General features: G+C 39.5%; 1 protein-coding gene across 2 annotated transcripts in view; it reads right to left on the bottom strand.

Moving 5' to 3' along the window:
* Positions 1-391: 391 nt before the first annotated feature.
* Positions 392-18,816, bottom strand: part of LOC118817992 (von Willebrand factor A domain-containing protein 5A-like) — a 31,368-nt gene continuing 12,943 nt past the window's right edge. The window contains exons 13-20 of one of the 2 annotated variants that reach the window (XM_036585068.1): positions 18,002-18,105; positions 15,615-15,838; positions 14,739-14,771; positions 14,607-14,628; positions 11,218-11,276; positions 8,597-8,733; positions 2,239-2,362; positions 392-1,315 (exon numbers count right to left, since the gene is read on the bottom strand). In XM_036585068.1, coding sequence (XP_036440961.1) covers positions 1,206-1,315; positions 2,239-2,362; positions 8,597-8,733; positions 11,218-11,276; positions 14,607-14,628; positions 14,739-14,771; positions 15,615-15,838; positions 18,002-18,105 — 813 coding nt within the window. In that variant the 3' untranslated portion in view covers positions 392-1,205. The remainder of the gene's footprint in view (positions 1,316-2,238; positions 2,363-8,596; positions 8,734-11,217; positions 11,277-14,606; positions 14,629-14,738; positions 14,772-15,614; positions 15,839-18,001; positions 18,106-18,816) is intronic. The other variant, XR_005008057.1, reaches the window with a different exon arrangement.

The raw sequence follows: 18,816 nt of genomic DNA, 5'->3' as shown, positions 1-18,816 counted from the left end.
AATCTCTGATAACTGAAAGACACGGTGGATTCACCATGTGCTTTTCTTCATAGATCCTCAGAAAACAGGTAAAAGTCAAGTGATGTCATCAGTGTGACTTTTATTTCAAAATAAGAGATTTTTTGTTACGCGGTAACACCAGTAACACGACTCCTGGGAACAACAACTTTATTATATATTTTATAATATTTATTTGGCATTTGTTTTCTTTATGCATTTAATTCACATAATCCATAGTCATGTATAGATTATTGTAGTTAAAACTGCAGAAAAATGTTTTTACTTCAAAATAACTTCAAAATATGAGTACAACAAAATAGTCACTACCGAAACAGTCACTACTGAAACAGTCACTACTGGAACATTTGGTAAAGTTTCTGTTGTGTCATGATTGTTTTGTTAGTGACAAAATGGAATGTTCAATCATTTGTTTTGATAAATAACATTATTAAGGTACAGAGTCACTCAAAGCCAAAGGAGTCATTTAAAAGTCTGAAACTCTGACTCTGAACTACTTTGGCCGAATGGTCTGTAAACAGTAAATTCCCTTTAAATACTGATGAAACTACTTCCAACTGTAACCTGTCAGCAAGGTTCAGATGCGGGCAGATAAAAGTGAAAGTACAGGCTTTATTAACACTAGGCAAAGTCGTAGTTGAAGTACAGGCGTGGGTCAAAACCAAAAGGCGATAGATGATCACGAAGGTGATCATCACCACAGGCAAACAAGTTCAGAGGGCGAGACAAAAGGCAGAGTCAAAAAGGCAGGCAAAAAGGTCAAAATCATGAATCCAATAAACAAGCAACGGTACAAAAGGAGCAGGCAAAAACATAGTCAAACAAAACGAGATCAGGGTCAAAACAGAGTATAGCAAACCAGAGAAAACGCTCAGTAAGTTCAAGAGAGAAACAATACCTCGCAAAGATCCTAAGCTAAAGCCCGGGCTAATATATTAAACTACACTAGTCATATGACTCAAAAACAGGTGAAAATATTCAGAATTCAGGTGATTGTTAACGCTGATAGGTGCGAGGCAGATCGTCACTGGTCACATCAGGGTAATGGAGTCCACGAGGGATTCCGACTCCATAGGGAAGTCTGCCGTCACGTGATCTCCCAGGTTATGCTGGGAAATGTAGTCTGTCACCCTAGACGAGTCTCTAGCAGGCATGACACCAACAAGAATGGGTCTGGGAGTGTGAGCTTAATGGTAGTAATGGCAGTGTCGTGGACAGATGTAGGTCATACACTCTTCTTCCACCTGACACCCCAGCACAGCATTTCCAGCCTGGACACACTCAGACAGGTTCCCCACTGAAACACATCATCATAAGACATAAACCACAACCATTATATGACATGATGCTGGTAGATGAGTCTCTGCACAACAGTTTGCTTAGAACTGTCGACACTTAATATAACAGGGATAATGACTAAAATACACCGATCAGGCATAACATTATGACCACCTCCTTGTTTCTACACTCATTGTCCATTTTATCAGCTCCACTTACTATATAGGTGCACTTTGTAGTTCTACAGTTACAGACTGTAGTCCATCTGTTTCTCTGCATACTTTGTTAGCCCCCTTTTACCCTGTTCTTCAGTGGTCAGGACCCCCATGGACCCTCACAGAGCAGGTACTATTTGGGTGGTGGATCATTCTAAGCACTGCAGTAACACTGACGTGGTGGTGGTGTGTTAGTGTGTGTTGTGCTGGTGTGAGTGGATCAGACATAAACACTGTGTCCACTTACTGACTACTCTATTAGACACTCCTACCTCGTCAGTCCACCTTGTAGATGTAAAGTCAGAGACGATAGCTCATCTGCTGCTGCACAGTTTGTGTTGGTCATCCTCTAGTCCTTCATCAGTGGTCACAGGACGCTGCCCACAGGATGCTGTTGGCTGGATATTTTTGGTTGGTGGACTATTCTCAGTCCAGCAGTGACACTGAGGTGTTTAAAAACTCCAGCAGCACTGCTGTGTCTGATCCACTCAGACCAGCGCAACACACACTAACACACCACCACCACTGAAGAACAGGGTAAAAGGGGGCTAACAAAGTATGCAGAGAAACAGATGGACTACAGTCTGTAACTGTAGAACTACAAAGTGCACCTATATAGTAAGTGGAGCTGATAAAATGGACAATGAGTGTAGAAACAAGGAGGTGGTCATAATGTTATGCCTGATCGGTGTATTCTATGCTGTGTTTATTGATGATGTTTTCTGACCTTTCTGAGAACGGATCCAGGATGTGGCCTTCATGGCAATAAACTTCCACTCTTCCTGTTCAGCCGTCCTGAAGCCGTAAAGCCAGATCAGAGCCAGAACTGTGGCCCACATTGCACTGTCCACCTGCACATCACCATCAAAAACACATATCTATCATTTCAATTCAACAGTCATGATCAATAGTCAAGGCTTTTACAAATGCTGATGAAACTCTTCTGTTGTTTTGGTGAAACTTTTTTTTTTTGTCATTTGACATTTTATTGCATTCAGTGAAGTGAAGGACTTTCGTTACAGTTGTTTGCAGTCACACTACAGTAACCTCATTTTATTGGCTCAACATATAACACAATGACAATGAAATAAAAAAAGTCAGTCCTTTTCCCCCATTTTTTCACCTTAGCTCCACCCCCCTTGTTATCCCTCACCTGCATTAAGTTCGTAACCCCTCCCATACTCTCAAAAACGATGCACTGAAACCTCAGAAATCTTTGTTTTCTATCCAAGTAGGTTCATCTTGTTCTTGTGAGCACAGAGCATATATATCGCTTTTGTTGGAAGAAAACCTTGTATCTCCAAATTGATGACTTTATAGGAGAAGGAAAAAACCTCCTTTACTTTTAATGTGAGTCAATGGAACCAGACTTCATTTTGAACTGTTTCTTTTGGTCCATTCACCACGAAATTTACATACAATGTAAAAGGAAACAGGTTTTTCAAATTATGTCAAAAACTGAAAAAAACAACAAAAAAAAAGAGATACAAGGTTTTCTTCCGACAGCAGCGATATACACAGTATGAATAACTTTTACATTATTACAAATCAATTATTACAAATCAAAGGCAGAAACAACTCATTGAGTTACAAAAAATAAGTAAGTCTCAGGTTAACACAAGTCTTAAGTCAAGCCCTGAGTCACCGGTGAAAATGGATGATTGGTTCCACATTGGCACAACCATCTAAATGTGTTGATCATCAGGACATCACAAGTTTGATCCACAGTGATACCACAGCCCTCCAGGGTGGGAGTCCTCGCTCCCTCTGGATGGGCAGGATGGTTATCATCTCCCCAATCGTTTAGCATGATGGTAGCTAATATGAACGTCTGTTAGTTAATGTAATACAATTGGCTGTTAATGTTCTCCTCCAAGTGTTTGAGCTGTTTAATGATGCATTACTGCCAATTCAAATGAGGAAACAGGTGCTAGCCTTCACCCTCCTAGCTGTGGTAGTATCATGAACCTGGGGGAGACTTAGCAAGCAGGTGGGGTTGGACATGACTAAACTGGGGGAAAGTGCCAAGAAATAAAATAATTATCAAAGGAAAGCTTTGATGTTTCATTTAAGGTGTAAAACTAAGCTCTTTATTCTTTACAGTTTTATTAAATACATCAATAAATCTGTTGTGTGCCTGGACTTCAGCAGCATCCATGGCTCCAAGAAATAAACTGTTCACATGCATCAGGTCACAACTGACAAAATCTGAGGTGCACATGATCAGGTATATCTATATAACAGATATAGGCCTGGTGTTCTGGCCTATTTCCACCACTGGTCATAGAACCCTTTATGACGTCACTATGTTGCCATGGTAATAAATAGAATAGAATCCCAGCAGCACCAAATGACCAAAATCTAAGCTGCAGAGTCGAAGTGAGGACAGTTTTGTAGTGCGTTAAAACAAACTAAATTAATAACGTTTAGTACGTTCTGCACTGAAAAATGATTCCAGTCGTTCACCTGCATCAGGTCGACTGTCCAGGTATGTATGTACGCACTAAAATGTTTGAACTGGGAGTGACTGACCATGGGGTTGAGCGTTGGTGACTTATGTAAGCAGGAATTGGGCCAATTATACAAACACTGTTAGATGTGTTAATGTGGTAAACTAGTTCATAACTGTTTGTTTATTAATATGAATGTTAAATGTTAATTCATTATCTTTCAGTTGCAAACATACTTGACATACTTTTGTGATATGTTAGTCAAGGAATGTGAACTGTTAATTCAATAAATGTGAATTCATAATGGTTAAACATGGTAGAAAATTCTAGTAAGCAAATGCTTACAAACCACCTGGAAATAACTTCCCAAAGATCTTTATTAATGAATTTGCAAGACCATAAATGAGTGAAACATTCATTCTTAGTATCCACCCAGTAAGTGCTAAAAAATAATATTTCCATGTTAGAAAGAATTGACTTTACAGCTAAATACAGCGAAATACCGTAATTTAAGAAAACTGCTTTTTAAGTTACTGTAAAATTAGTGTTCAAGCATAAATGTGACTACTTGCATTTACTACCATGTTTAGTCTCTGTAAATTCAGATAATTATTACTTGTTCACCTTTCACTAATATAGTTTCAGGTCTACTAATCTACTATTTGGGTCTACTAATAGTTTGTAACTAAGTTAGAGAAGCTCTTATTAAAGCATCACATAAATCCATTTATACCACATTTCAAAGCTTACAAACAAATGATATGTTTTTATTTACTATGGCATTGATAGATTTCTTGCTAAAAGTTCTTAAACTGTTAAGAAGGAGACCTTAAAGTGATGTTTTTTGAGATTCTGTTGAGCTCTTTGAGAGGGAGCTGTTACTTGTGCTGTACAAGTTATTTAAGCACATAGCAGTTAGTTGGGGTACTGGTTAATACCAAAAACCCACATACTGAAGACTGGGGTTCAATTCCACTTTGGATAAATATGCCTGCATGCTATGCTTTGGGAAAGTGTCCTATGTTTGCTTTCCTCAGAAACTCTTCTGATAAAGGTGTTTACAATGTGCTGTAAATTAAATTCAGTTCCATTCCTGTCCTCTGTTTTCTCTCGAGCCCCTTACTCCCAAAAATCTGTGCACAGGCCAGCTGACTGCATTGTTCGACAGTCAGTGCGATCCAGGAATACTTTAGTTTAAAACAATCCAACCTGTGGTGTTGCTGGTCAGTCTGAAGTTTTGATTAACACCTTAAAATCCCAGTCGTGTTACATTTTAAGGCATATTATTATCTAGTACTACAGAGACTTTAATGCAAACTGGTTGAGCTCTTCTTAGGTTATAGAAGGGTGTAATAAGTATGTGGGCCTGCTGGTGAGCCCTGGCTATTTAAGGGGTGAAAGAAGCCTATTTGAAAAGTTACAGTAACTCATGTATCCTGTGTAACGACCTAAATAGCCAATAATAAAAGCTGACCTAAACCGAAGGTGCCTGATCAGCAACGGCTTTCTTAGTGTGTTAAAAAACATAATTTCCTACATTCTGTACTAACAATGCTTACAGTCATTTGCCTGCACTGGGTTCACTGCCCAAGTATGTTAAAAACATAAACCTAAATCAGGAAGATGCGATTTGCTCAACAGACAACTTCCAAATTAACAGTATGTTCTGCTTGGAGAAATAACAGTAAAGACTGAATGATATGTGATGATGTTTCATCTCTCTCCAGTCTGTAGACCTGGTCTGCATGAGAGCCTCCAGTGAGGCCCCCTGGCCCCAGTGCCTGAAGTGCAACTGGAGGAGGAGGACGAAAACTGTAGACCTCTTCCGCCTCCTGTCTTCATCAACCCTGAGAGAGAGGATGACCATCCACCTCTTTTGATCCCAGAACATCCGGATGAAGCTATGATTGGCACTGATGTGAGGGAAGATCAGAGGCTTGAGGAGGAACATTTTGGAGTTCTGATTGAGTATTTCGGTGAGGAGGAACAGGTGCATGAAGAGGAACATGTCGGTGAAGCTATGATTGGCTTTGATCTGAGGGAAGAACATGAGCATGTGGAGGAACAATTTGGAGTTCTGATTGAGTATTTCGGTGAGGAGGAACAGGTGCATGAAGAGGAACATGTCCGTGAAGCTGTGTTTGGCTTTGATCTGAGGGATGAACAGGGGCTTGAGGAGGAACATTTTGGAGTTCTGATTGAGTATTTCGGTGAGGAGGAACAGGTGCGCGAAGAAAGAAATGTGCTGGAAGATGCTGAGGATGATGGTGGCAACGGGAATCCGGACTACAGAAACGAGCACAGGAGGGTTTCCGTGGAGTTACCACACTCTTCTTCTGAAGCTGGGAACAGCTTTGTCATGAGCCATCATCAGGAAAGCCTGGGAAACCTCACAGACCCCTCCCAAGAGGCCATGCGAAGGACTTGGGAGAATCCAACTGATGCAGAGTCTGCAAGTCCCAGATTTTGCTGAAGCAGATGACGAACTAAGGAGACAAATGGCTGATGACCCCAGTGATCTCACCATCAGGCAGAGATCACCCCAGGCCTTTGCTTACCTTAACACGGAGTTTGGCAGGGATCAACCTCTGTCTGATATGCTGGCCTGGAAAGCCAATGGAAGTGGGGCCATTAATGCTGCAGGGGATTCCAGCAGACTTGGATGGCAGGGATGAGCAATATGACGGTATGCTATTGATATCATAACATCACAATACACATTTCTGAGTGTTGTAGGTACTTTAAGAATACTGATCAAGTAAAAACTGTAGATGACTCATCCTGTTAACAACAGGAACAACAACAACCAGTGGATAAAAACTGTACAAACAGTATAGTAATAAGTAGCAGACTGGATTTTTAATTACACTGTAATAGACCATTTTCACACCTCTGTGTTTCCAAGCTGCTCCTTTAACAGCCCTAAGATGGACGACAGCCCCAGCAAGAGGAGAAGCTCAGACAGTGATGAGGAGAGTGACTAGACACACAGCTGCAGGATCACCATGATGCTTCATTTTAGCAGACACTGTATTGTAGATTTTGTATTATATGTTTTATTAACTTTAAATAAAAGTCTTTTCTGGTTAGTCTGTTCTAGTGTGTGTTTTAGTACTGTTTTCATGTGCACAGCTACAACTAGCAAATGTTTTCAGAATGTACAAATGAGTATATTTTCTTTAGCAGTTTCCAATAACGACACAGGTTTATTATTAGAAAATCAAGTTTGTGACAATATGTGTGGCAGCACTAGCCTGAGAATGTAAAGCTCATGAATTCTATTCCCTTTGGTGTAAAGTCAGTACTATTTAGGACTTTAACCTCCCTTTGGCCTCAATGATTTTCAACATGTGCTTTTAACAAGTTTGGAGAAGAAAACTGTTAAATCTTTATTCAGGCAACACCTGCTCTTCATAATAAGGAAGTTACTTTGATGAACATGAAGCTGAATGTTGCAAAATATACCCAAATGTTCATAAATAGCTGTTTTGAGTTAACAGTTTTTCCTCACAGGTATTTTTCACACTTAACTGCGAGTAACAGTGATAAAATCAAGCCAGGAGAGGCTGTGATTTACCATGATTCAAGCACGAAGAAGATTTGGCCCTGAAAATTCTATGAAATCCACAAGAGTGTTCTAGAATTATTGGGTCTGAAGGCTTAACTGCAGAAGCTGATCAAATAGTTCAATTTTCACTTCTGTATTTTAGTGCTGGAGCTACGAGGCTCACATTTCTAACAAACACATCAAAACCTTTTCAGTAAATACATCCTCAAAACTTCTCTCAACGCTGCAGCCAGGTCTTCATTAAAGTGGTGCAGACTTGTGGATGTGGTTTAGGACACAGTATGACTTAATGTGAACTATAAAAATGAATATAATTTATTTATTTTTAAAATGAACTGTTCATGACTTTTTTCAAACTGAATATATACACCAATCAGCCATAACATTTAATCCTTGTTTTTATACTAATCGTCCATTTAATCGGTGTGTTGCGCTGGTACGAGTGGATAAGACACAGCAGTGAGTTTTCAAACAGGTGGACTGACAAGGTAGGTGTGTCTATTAGAGTGGACAGTGAGTGGACACAATGTTTAAAAACTCCAGCAGCACTGCTGTGTCTGATCCATTCGTACCAACACAACACACACTAGCACACCACCACCACGTCAGTGTTACTGCAGTGCTGAGAATGATCCACCACCCAAATAGCACCTGCTTTGTGAGGGTCCATGGGGGTCCTGACCACTGAAGAACAGGGTAAAAGGGGGCTAACAAAGTACGCAAAGAAACAGATGGACTACAGTCTGTAACTGTAGAACTACAAAGTGTTCCTATGTGGTCAGTGGAGCAGATAAAAGAGGTGGTTTTGTCGTTATGGCTGATTTGTTTATACTATCAATGCAGTTCTGTCGTATTTATGCTAATAAACAAATGCATTTATATGAAAAGTTGCTGACAGTAGAGAGTCCCATCTGCAGCCAGACATACTTCCACGTTTTATTCACTTTGAGCTCCGAGACTGAAATCAATAATTCGTGACTTAAGTCTGACTCGAGTCCAAATCATGTGACTCGAGTCCACACCTCTGTAAAAGCTGTTATAACACAGTAACACTGTCTGTGACAAACCTGTGGAGGCTTCTGCTTGGCCAGTTCCTCTTCTGTCTTGCCAACCACATCGAAGAGTTTGGCCTCCAAATCCCAGTTCCCTGCAGCTTTCTGAAGAGAAACCAGATCCAAGTAGGGGTCCTTCTGGGCGGAACGGTCTGATGTAAATACAAATACACAAACACATTTTATATTTAAGAACATCGTTTTCCCATAGCAATGTCATCAGCGAATGTTCACAGCAGTCAGACAGATATATTTTCAAGATGAAGATTATGTCAAAGAATTCACACTAATCTTATTTTAATCACCCTCTTGGTGCCTGAAATACAGCACTCACGTGAAGCACATAAATAAGAGCGAGCCAGGCTGAAGGACACAGTAAGATAAGTCCATACATTCTACTATAAATTTGAAACATGCTATTTTCTGGGAGTTTGAATGCATAGATTCATCAAAACCCATTCATCTTGATTTTCTAATTGAACATAATTCAACACATCCTCTACAGAGAACAGACTTTTGGACATTTTAATGCACAATTACCTTCATTCACTGAATTTAACATATTGGGAGAACATAAAACATAAAATATGGCCTGTGCAAAACTTATGGCAAATTTTATGGCTTATGGTTTATGTTTTTTCCAGAATGTTAAGCTCAGATGCAAATAAATAGAAATTGTGCACTAAGATTTGCTGTTATTTTCATTTAGAAAACGTCATTTGTTGGCAGTCGTACACAAAAGTATTCAGACTTCAATCTGCAAAGTATTCAAACTCTAGTATATGACAAAAATGTTTGAGGTACTCCAGTTATCAAATCATGCCTTAGTTTGATGTTCAATATGGACACAGGAAGTATCTCTGATATGAATACATGGAGAGAAAACTATGAATCTAGGAGACAAAACATGGCAAATAGCAGTGGTCAAAAACCTTTGTTCCTAACGTCAGACAGTACACGCTTAGAAAATTTGTATCTATTTCTAGATGGGAGCTACCAAAATAGCAGATCCAGACAGAAATAAAAGCATGGAGCAGCACCTATAAACACTAAAATTCACCCCAGTACCTACTTAAATTTACTTCCGTCCAAAACTGGGCTGGATAGAAACAGCGTCACTCATTTGTTTTAGACATTAACATTTGTGGTCATTTCCTAGAAAACTTAAACAGAAGACCAACAGCTGTACAACTGTAACAAGTAAGTGGACTGCAAACATCTGCCAGGGGTTATTACAGCTGCAGGCCCAAAGTCTTATTACACACTTCTATAACCTTAAACCATCTCAACTAGTTTGCATTGAAGTCCCTGTCTTTACTGAATTATAATATCTGTATATAATAAGCCTTGGATTTTAAGGGTTAATCCATTCTGAAACTTAATAGACTCCAGATTCACTCCAGAGATTCCAGACGAGGAGACTATCACCAGTAGTAGCTTCTTTCTCCATGACTATTTCCAAAAAGGCAACAATGACAATGACTTTCTAATCAATTTATTATTATTATTATTATTATTATTATTATTATCTCATTTATCATATATTTCATTTAATAATGCACCAAATATTATCAGTGGTGACAGGTCTGGACTGCAGACAGGCCAGTTTAGCACCCAGACTCTTTTAATGCTGTTGTAATACATGCAGAATGTGGTTTGACATTGTCTTGCAGAAATAATCAAGGCCGTCCCTGAAAAAGACGTTGTCTGGATGGCAGCATATGTTGACAAAACATGTATATATCGTTCAGCATTAATGGTGCCTTTACAGATGTTCCCATCACCCATACCATGCGCATTAATGCCCCCCTATACCATCATGAATACTGGCTTTTGAACTGTGCACGGATAACAAGCTGAGTGGTCTATAGCTTGGAGGACACAGTGTCCATGATTTAAAAAAATAATTTCTAATGCTGATTTGTCAGACCACTTTTCCACTTCCCCTCAGTCCATTTTAAATGAGTTTGGGCCCAGAGAAGGTGGTAGCATTTCTGGATCCTGTTTATATATGATTTCCTCTTTGCATTTTAGAGTTTAAACTTGCATTCAGCGAAATGTTTTTGGCCTTGTGCCTTAAGTACAGAGATTTCTCCAGATTCTCTGAATCTTTTAATGACATTATGTACCGTAGATGATGAAAAGCAAAGGTTCTTTGTTATTTTACATTATTCTCAAATTGTTGCACTATTTACTCATGCAGTCTTTCACAGAGTGGTGAACCCCTCCTCATCTTTACTTCTGAAAGACTCAGCCTCTCTGGGATGCTCTTTTATACCCAATCATGTTACTGACGTGTTGTCAATTAACCACCAGGTGTTTTTTATAGCATTACACAACTTTATCAGCCTTTTGTAGCCCCCGTCCCAACTTTTTTGGAATGTGTTATAGGCGTCTAATTCAAAATAAGCATATATTTTTCAAAAAATAAGAAAATTTCAGTTGCAGTTTTAATATTTGTGTTGTCTTTGTTATATTTCCAAATATAAATATAGGGTTTAAATGATTCGTACATCACTGCATTTTGTTTTTGGTTATGTTTTGCACAGCGTCCCAACTTTTTTGGAAATGGGGTTATAATTAGAGGACAGTTGCTCTGAGCTCTGACTTGTTTAAAAGAGGATGCTGTGACTTACGTGGTGAAGCTGATGCCCTGATTGAATATTCACATTCAGGGGAATGGTATCTTGATGGTCTGTGGGAAGAGGAGGAGAAGGAGGCTCATGACCCCTGTCTGAAAAAAACTATGATCACAATAAAAAGATATTTTACAGAGATTTTCAGGAGGTGTCGCCCAAGTAAGCCTACAGCCCCCCTGTGCATTTCTTCAGAGAGGAAAGTGCTTCACTCTCTTTGAATGTGATTAAGTCCTATTAAGTCCTGTTTAAGTCTTTATGGGCCCTTTTCATAGGGAGTCACGATTACTTCTGGTTTAAGCATTAGCAGCGTAAAACTAACTTCTGCTCCATACAACTACGGCAGAAGTGATGACAAAATGTTATAGTAGTGTACAATAATGCTCAAACACTGAGCTACAACAGACATATTTTAGTTTTCCTGCACTGTCGTGACAAACAGCGAGAATAAGAAGTGGATGGAAGCACTGATTTAACTGTAAACAGAGCTAAAAGGTGTGGGACAGCCTTGTCTTGACTGCAGTCTGCTGCAGCTTCTTACATCAAGCAGTCTCTGTATCTTTGTACAAAATGCCAGCGATTTCTGTAATATTTCTGTTTTCAAAAAAAGAAGAACTTTTATATGTAGCATGACTTTGATGGACTCTGTTTAAATTAAGCTAGCTAAGCTGGCTAGAAGCTACTGCTAACAGTAGCTATTATCCCAAACTAGATTACCCGGCTCACATAAAGCAGCTTTCTTTTGTACCCATCTTTAAAAAGCTAATGAGGCAATAAACCGTCAACAAAATAATTCCTACATGATCAGCTCGGTACAAACAGCTAACGTTAGCTGGCCCATTATGTCAGAGACATATGTTAGTTTTTGTGCACTGTCATGACAAATTGTGAAAATAGAAAGTGAATGGAAGCACTGATTTAACTATAAACAGAGCTAAAATGTGTGCATCTGTATTTGGCGTAGCCCTGTTTACTGCTGCTGCAGCTGCTTACATCAAGCAGTCTCTCTGTCTTTGTACAACATGCCAGCGATTTCTGTAATATTTCTGTTTTTGAATGAAGTTTTATATGTAGTATGAATTTGAAAGACTTTATTTAGCTGTAGCTAGCTAGCTACGCTGGAGGCCATTGCTAACTGTATCTGTATTCCCAAACAAGGAAGCTAGTTTTCATTAGCTGCTGGCTGCAGCTGGCTAACGTGGAGCAGGTTCTGTGACACATTTACAGCATAGCAGCGATTTCTCTATTATAAACACAAACTAAAACTTTAAAATGTGAATTTCTATTTTACAGACCTCGTTTAAACTCTCCTTTAGCTTATGGTAGGCTAGCAGGCTACAGGTGCTAATTAGCTAGTCTACCATTAGCAGTTTAAGGAACTCCAGCTTCATATGAGTAGCAAACTTTAAATCTAGCTGGCTAGCTATGTTAGCGATCTGCCAAACAGCATCTTTATTTTAGTTTCATGGCGATTTTTGAAGCAGCACTACAGAAAACATCCACCTTTCACTGCTCAATCAAAAACACCACTCCTAGCTAACTCGTATCTTAGCATCGCGGTTATGCTGCGGCGTCTTGATTTCCATTTTCTGGCACTGCTAGATTAGCTAGTTGTTTGTGATCTGAGAAGAGCCATGTAAGATTTCTGACATAATGGGCCAGCTAACGTTAGCTGTTTGTACCGAGCTGATCATGTAGGAATTATTTCGTTGACGGTTTATTGCCTCATTACCTTTTTAAAGATGGGTACAAAAGAAAGCTGCTTTATGTGAGCCGGGTAATCTAGTTTGGGATAATAGCTACTGTTAGCAGTAGCTTCTAGCCAGCTTAGCTAGCTTAATTTAAACGGAGTCCATCAAATTCATGCTACATATAAAAGTTCTTCTTTCTTTTAAAAACAGAATTATTACAGAAATCGCTGGCATGTTGTACAAAGACACAGAGACTGCTTGATGTAAGAAGCTGCAGCAGACTGCAGTCAAGACAAGGCTGTCCCACACATTATAGCTCTGTTTACAGTTAAATCAGTGCTTCCATCCACTTCTTATTCTCGCTGTTTGTCATGGCAGTGCAGGAATATATGCATTATAGTACACTACTATAACATTTTGTCATCACTTCTGCAGTAGATATATTGAGCGGACGTGAGTTTTACCCTGCTAACGCTTAAAGAAGTAATCACGACTATCTGTGAAAAGGGCCCATTGAGGTTTATTCAGATGAGTCCTCATTTAGAACATGACCTCCCTTTCAAACTAAGGCCTGCTCGTTAAGGCAATTGTGTAGCCACCTTTATTACAAAGTTGGAAGCACAGAATTGTTTCAGCAGACCAATTACCTTGGTCTGCTGAAGCATTAAGATTTCCCTTCACTGGAACTAAGGGGCTTAAACCAACCACTGAAAAACACCCCTGTAGCCACTTTTGACAGATTTGTTTCTTAGGGTGCGTTCAGAACTGGCAGATTTGGTACAATTAAAACGAAGCCTGGTGCGATTGCTCTGTTACTGCGGTTCATTACAGCAAGTGAGAAAACTGCCATCCAAACGCTGGTGCTCACCAAACAAGCATGCCAAGACCCCCTGAGAAGGGGTGCCTTTGCCAAAACAACTACAAAGAATAAACGATAGAGGCACTATCATTCTGAACACTGTCTCTCCACGGTTACCACAGTGGTCTCTCATCGACGCTTTTGGGAAACGCAGTCCAGGTCAGTGTTGGTTCACTTCGACACGAACTCTGGAGCGATTCATTTGAAGTGTGAGCACAATACGGACCAAAGAACCATCGTATGTGTAAAAGACGAGTCTAATCTTGTTTTGACACTTACTTGTGTTTATCATCTCTTCATAAACTCTGACTCGGTAACAACTTGTATTATGTATTACGTATTAAGGCACCAACGTTTCTCAGTTTTGTAAAAGCAGTAAGACACTCGAGGCTGTTACAGGGATGTCACCCTGCCTGGCATCATGCAAAACAGCAGTAACACTGGGAGTCTCAGGGCTCATTGCTCTAATATCACAAGACAGACAAAACAAGACATAAATAAAACTTACAGGCCCAGATAGAACACAGAACAGCATGATTTATAAAGTCCAGTGGACATTATCACAGTTAATGTACATCATAAAATCCACCCAATCATTTACAACTTTTTACTTCCATGACTTTTGTTTAAATATTTTGGTTTGTAGTTAAATAAGTCAGTGTGAATGCTAAATGAATCAGAACTAAAATGATACAGTGAATCATTTTCTGCTTTGGTCCAGACCAGCGGGAACTGTACAAGTACTAACACACCCTTATTTCCATTTGGTAGAATATTCTTAGTGCTGAATTTAACTGCATTATTGAATGATGTGTAAACCGTGTGGCTTTTAAACTTACATGAAGAGTTCATGGGGCTTTCCTGAAGAGACAGAAAAAATAGTACTATATAAAATAATGAAGCAGTATAAATGTGCCAGTGTAAGCGCTGGTATCATTTCGTACGTGAGTTCAACAGCTGAGGGAATCTACCTTGGTGTCTGGGATGTGAATCATACTCTTCATCTAAAAGAAATGCATAGCACAGGAATTAATACTCATAATGGTGTGGAGACAGATGCCAATGTGTTAGCTGATAATCATAACAACAACAAAAATCAATAACAACAATTACAACACTGCCAAAATTTTACCAAATGTTTCGGTAGTGACAATTTAAGCTTATTTTCAGTAGAAATAAAAAACACTAGCCAGTACCTGACTAGCAAACACAGCGTTGAACAACTGAACACACAATAAATCAGAATATTTTTCATTTAAGCACAAAAAATTACTTAACTACAGAAAATGAGTGTGTATATATATATATAGGGGTCATGTGAGTTTAATTTAACAGTCACTTAGTTTTTGTGCACAGCTTGTTCTTGGCAGATTCAATGAATGAATATTTATCTGTACTCTGTGGAATACTGAGTGACTTGGAAAAGCTATCATATCCCCTGACTTGTGCTTTTCAGGCACCTTGTCATAGAGTGTTCTGTTCTCTTTCTAGTGTAGGGCAGGGGTCTTCAACTCTGGCCCTAGAGGACCAGTATCCAGCACAGTTGGTGATTTCCCTGCTGACAATTGCCACGTTTATTAGGTGTTTTTAAGTAGGACAATGCAGACACCAGGCTTCCAGGACCAGAGTTGAATACTACTGGTGAAGGTTATGCCACAACACTGACTCACAAGAACCTGGACTTTTCAGATACGTGTGTATTTATACTACAACCACTGGCAACCCCTTGACTGCATACAGGTGTTCTCCATTTAACTAATTAAGTGACACCAACCGGCTGCACCAGTGATGATTTAAGACAGCCATATTAAAGAATAAGACTAATACTACCACAGAACCATACGTACCATATTCTAGATATGATGCTGGTATTGCATCCCTCACCAGTGGTCCTTTCACTGGCTGTCCGCTGCCCTTGTGGACGGTGAGGAAAGCAGTGAAAGAGCTGCTCACTCCCGTCTGCACACTGAGCTCCACCACCTTTTCTCTTAAGCTCTCGTCCTTCATTTCCTTCACCTCCATTTCCAGAGATCGGATCAAGGAACGAGCAGCCAGCCTATGAAATCCCAGCCTTCACAGAATATCAACAGTGACAATGGCATTATATTATATTACATTTAAGCTACAGAACCATAAAGCTTGTATGTAATCACAAATAACATCACAGCTGTGAATCGGTTGCACGGACCCGAAAGACGAATAGTGATGTTGTGTCGTCACTTGTGAGGTTACCTGTGATAACACACAACCTCAAGTGTACTATTGCTTTAATACAACAGTTTGGCAAAACAAATAAAATGTAAAGCAAAGAAGCCCAGAATATTATATTAAATTTGCTGTTTTTATAGTGGGCATTCAGTGGACATTTGATTTTTTCTCCTCCATTTCTCATTAAATAAATGTCCAAAAATGACCAAACCTACTTTTTGTCACTGTTCAAAGACAAAGAACAAACACCATCCAAATATATACCAAAAATGTCTGTTGTAAATTTCGCTAAACATAATGTACAAAGTCTAACTCCAGGGCCAAATGTGGCCGCAGGCAGATTTTAACTGGCCTTTGACGTCTTTTTAAGTGTGTGTTATAAGTGGCTCGTCAGCTGATATGTAGCAGTTTTTCCTTTCACCTGATGGTGGCAGTAGTACCATAAAATTATAGTGCAAAGTGCCAGGTTGTGGTAATAAAGTTAGAGTTTAAGAGCCTTTCTTCTCTGACTAGACCTGCAGCTTGATTTACTGAATGGCATTTAGTCAAGACTAAAGCCATAAAGCACAAACTTAACATTGAGAACTGGTGATTTTGAATTGAATATTTTTTTCATTGAGAGCCAAAGCAAATGCACGTGCCTCATATGTCAAAAGACTATAATAAATTTAATATCAACCGACATGAAACAAAGCAAGGACATTACAATAAAGAGAAGCTAAAGCAACTACAAGCTAACCGAGTCTTACAGCACAAACTTCTTATCAGAGTAAATTCAGCAGCTCAGTAAACATCAACCCTTTAAAGCTAAACAAAAACCTGGCTATTAATGCTGTTTAATCTGCTCTTCTTGTTTAGTTGATTTCTGAATGTTGTTGCTGCAGTTGTTTGATATGTAAAGAACATCTAACAAAACCAAAAACGTATAGATTTTTGCTTAGTTTGTCTCACAAATTATATTTTTAACAAGTAAAAACTTCAATAGGAATATATGTTTTATTGTTACTCTTAAACAATTTAATTATTTGTTGTTTTACCCTGTTCTTCAGTGGTCAGGACCCCCATGTACCCTCACTCTTACAGAGCAGATACTATTTGGGTGGTGGATCATTCTCAGCACTGCAGTAACACTGACGCAGTGATGGTGCGTTAGTGTTTGTTGTGCTGGTCTGAGTGGATCAGACATAGAAGTGCTGCTGGAGTTTTTAAACACTGTGTCCACTCACTGTCGACTCAATTAGACACTCCTACCTCGTCAGTCCACCTTGTAGATGTAAAGTCAGAGACGATAGCTCATCTGCTGCTGCAGTTTGTGTTGGTTATCCTCTAGTCCTTCATCAGTGCTCGCAGGACGCTGCCCACAGGACGCTGTTGGCTGGATGTTTTTGGTTGGTGGACTATTCTCAGTCCAGCAGTGACACTGAGGTGTTTAAAAACTCCAGCAGCACTGCTGTGTCTGATCCACTCATACCAGCGCAACACACACTAACACACCACCACCACGTCAGTGTTACTGCAGTGCTGAGAATGACCCACCACCCAAATAGTATCTGCTCTGTGAGGGTCCATGGGGGTCCTGGCCACTGAAGAACAGGGTAAAAGGGGGCTAACAAAGTATGCAGAGAAACAGATGGACTACAGTCTGTAAGTGTAGAACTACAAAGTGCACCTATATAGTAAGTGGAGCTGATAAAATGGACAATGAGCGTAGAAACAAGAGATGGTCATAATGTTATGCCTGATCAGTGTATATTCACACAATCACACCTAGGGGCAATTTAGCATCTCCAGTTAGCCTGACGGCACTTGTGCAAATTTTGTGAGGGAGGCTGGAAACCGGTGACCCTCCATTGCAGGCAGAAGAGCAGGCAGAAGTAAATACTAGGTCATCGCTACTATTTATGGCCAGATGTGACGATGCAGTGACTGTAAGAAAGGTCTATTGCAGTTTTAAACAGTTTTCGTAATGTTCCACTGATTATCCAGTGTGTGTGTGTATCTGTGTGTGTGCGCATATGTGTGTTACCCTGAGTCCTCAGCAGCTTTAAGGCAGAAAGTAAACTGGTTTGTCACTGGTTGTCCTTCCAGACTGTAGTGCACAGTCACAGTTCCTTCATCGTTCTCAGAGCTCTAAGACAGTTACACAGACAAAACCTGATTAGGTTAGTAAATATGAAAGAAAAGCTTTTTAGTTAAAGGTGCAGTACATTTGTTTTTGTGGTCCAATTCAGTGAATGTCTTCTTCTAGAGCTATGTACAAACCAGCAGCACTGCTGTGTCTGATCCACTCAATCTACTGATTGGTGTAAATATTAACAGAGATGTAAATTGTAACAGTTTTGTTCATGTGTACTATATTACACTTTGCTAGTACAAAGCATGAGTGCCTTAATGTAAGCATGTTGCCAAGGATGCATGATTAAGAATGTATCTGCGAAGGCAGAGAGTGCAGAGTGTGAAACTCTCCATGCTATAGAAACCCATCAACTCAGATTTCTTTACAGTAGTGATGATGGGAGGCCAGGGGTCATGATGTCTACAATGCAAATATAAACATTTTAACTGCTATCCACAGTGGCCACTGAACCTAGATGTTAGTTTTTAGGCAATGCTCATAATGGTAAAACAGTGATAAATCCTTTCATGTACTAACGTTCTGCATTAAATGCTTCAGACACCTGGTTCCTATCACCACCACTGTGAACAATTCTGATTTGTTAAGTTTCTTTACCATGGAACATTTCACACCAAACCACAAACCACTGACTTTGTTTGCATCTTTACTGTTTAATTATGCAGAAAGTTTAAAGAATTTTATGGAATTCCCCTTTTAAGAAACAA

Source organism: Colossoma macropomum, unplaced genomic scaffold (assembly GCF_904425465.1).
Source record: "Colossoma macropomum unplaced genomic scaffold, Colossoma_macropomum, whole genome shotgun sequence".
Lineage (NCBI taxonomy): Eukaryota > Metazoa > Chordata > Actinopteri > Characiformes > Serrasalmidae > Colossoma > Colossoma macropomum.
Note: the sequence above shows the minus strand (reverse complement) of the source record. Positions and strands in the feature narration are given on the sequence as shown.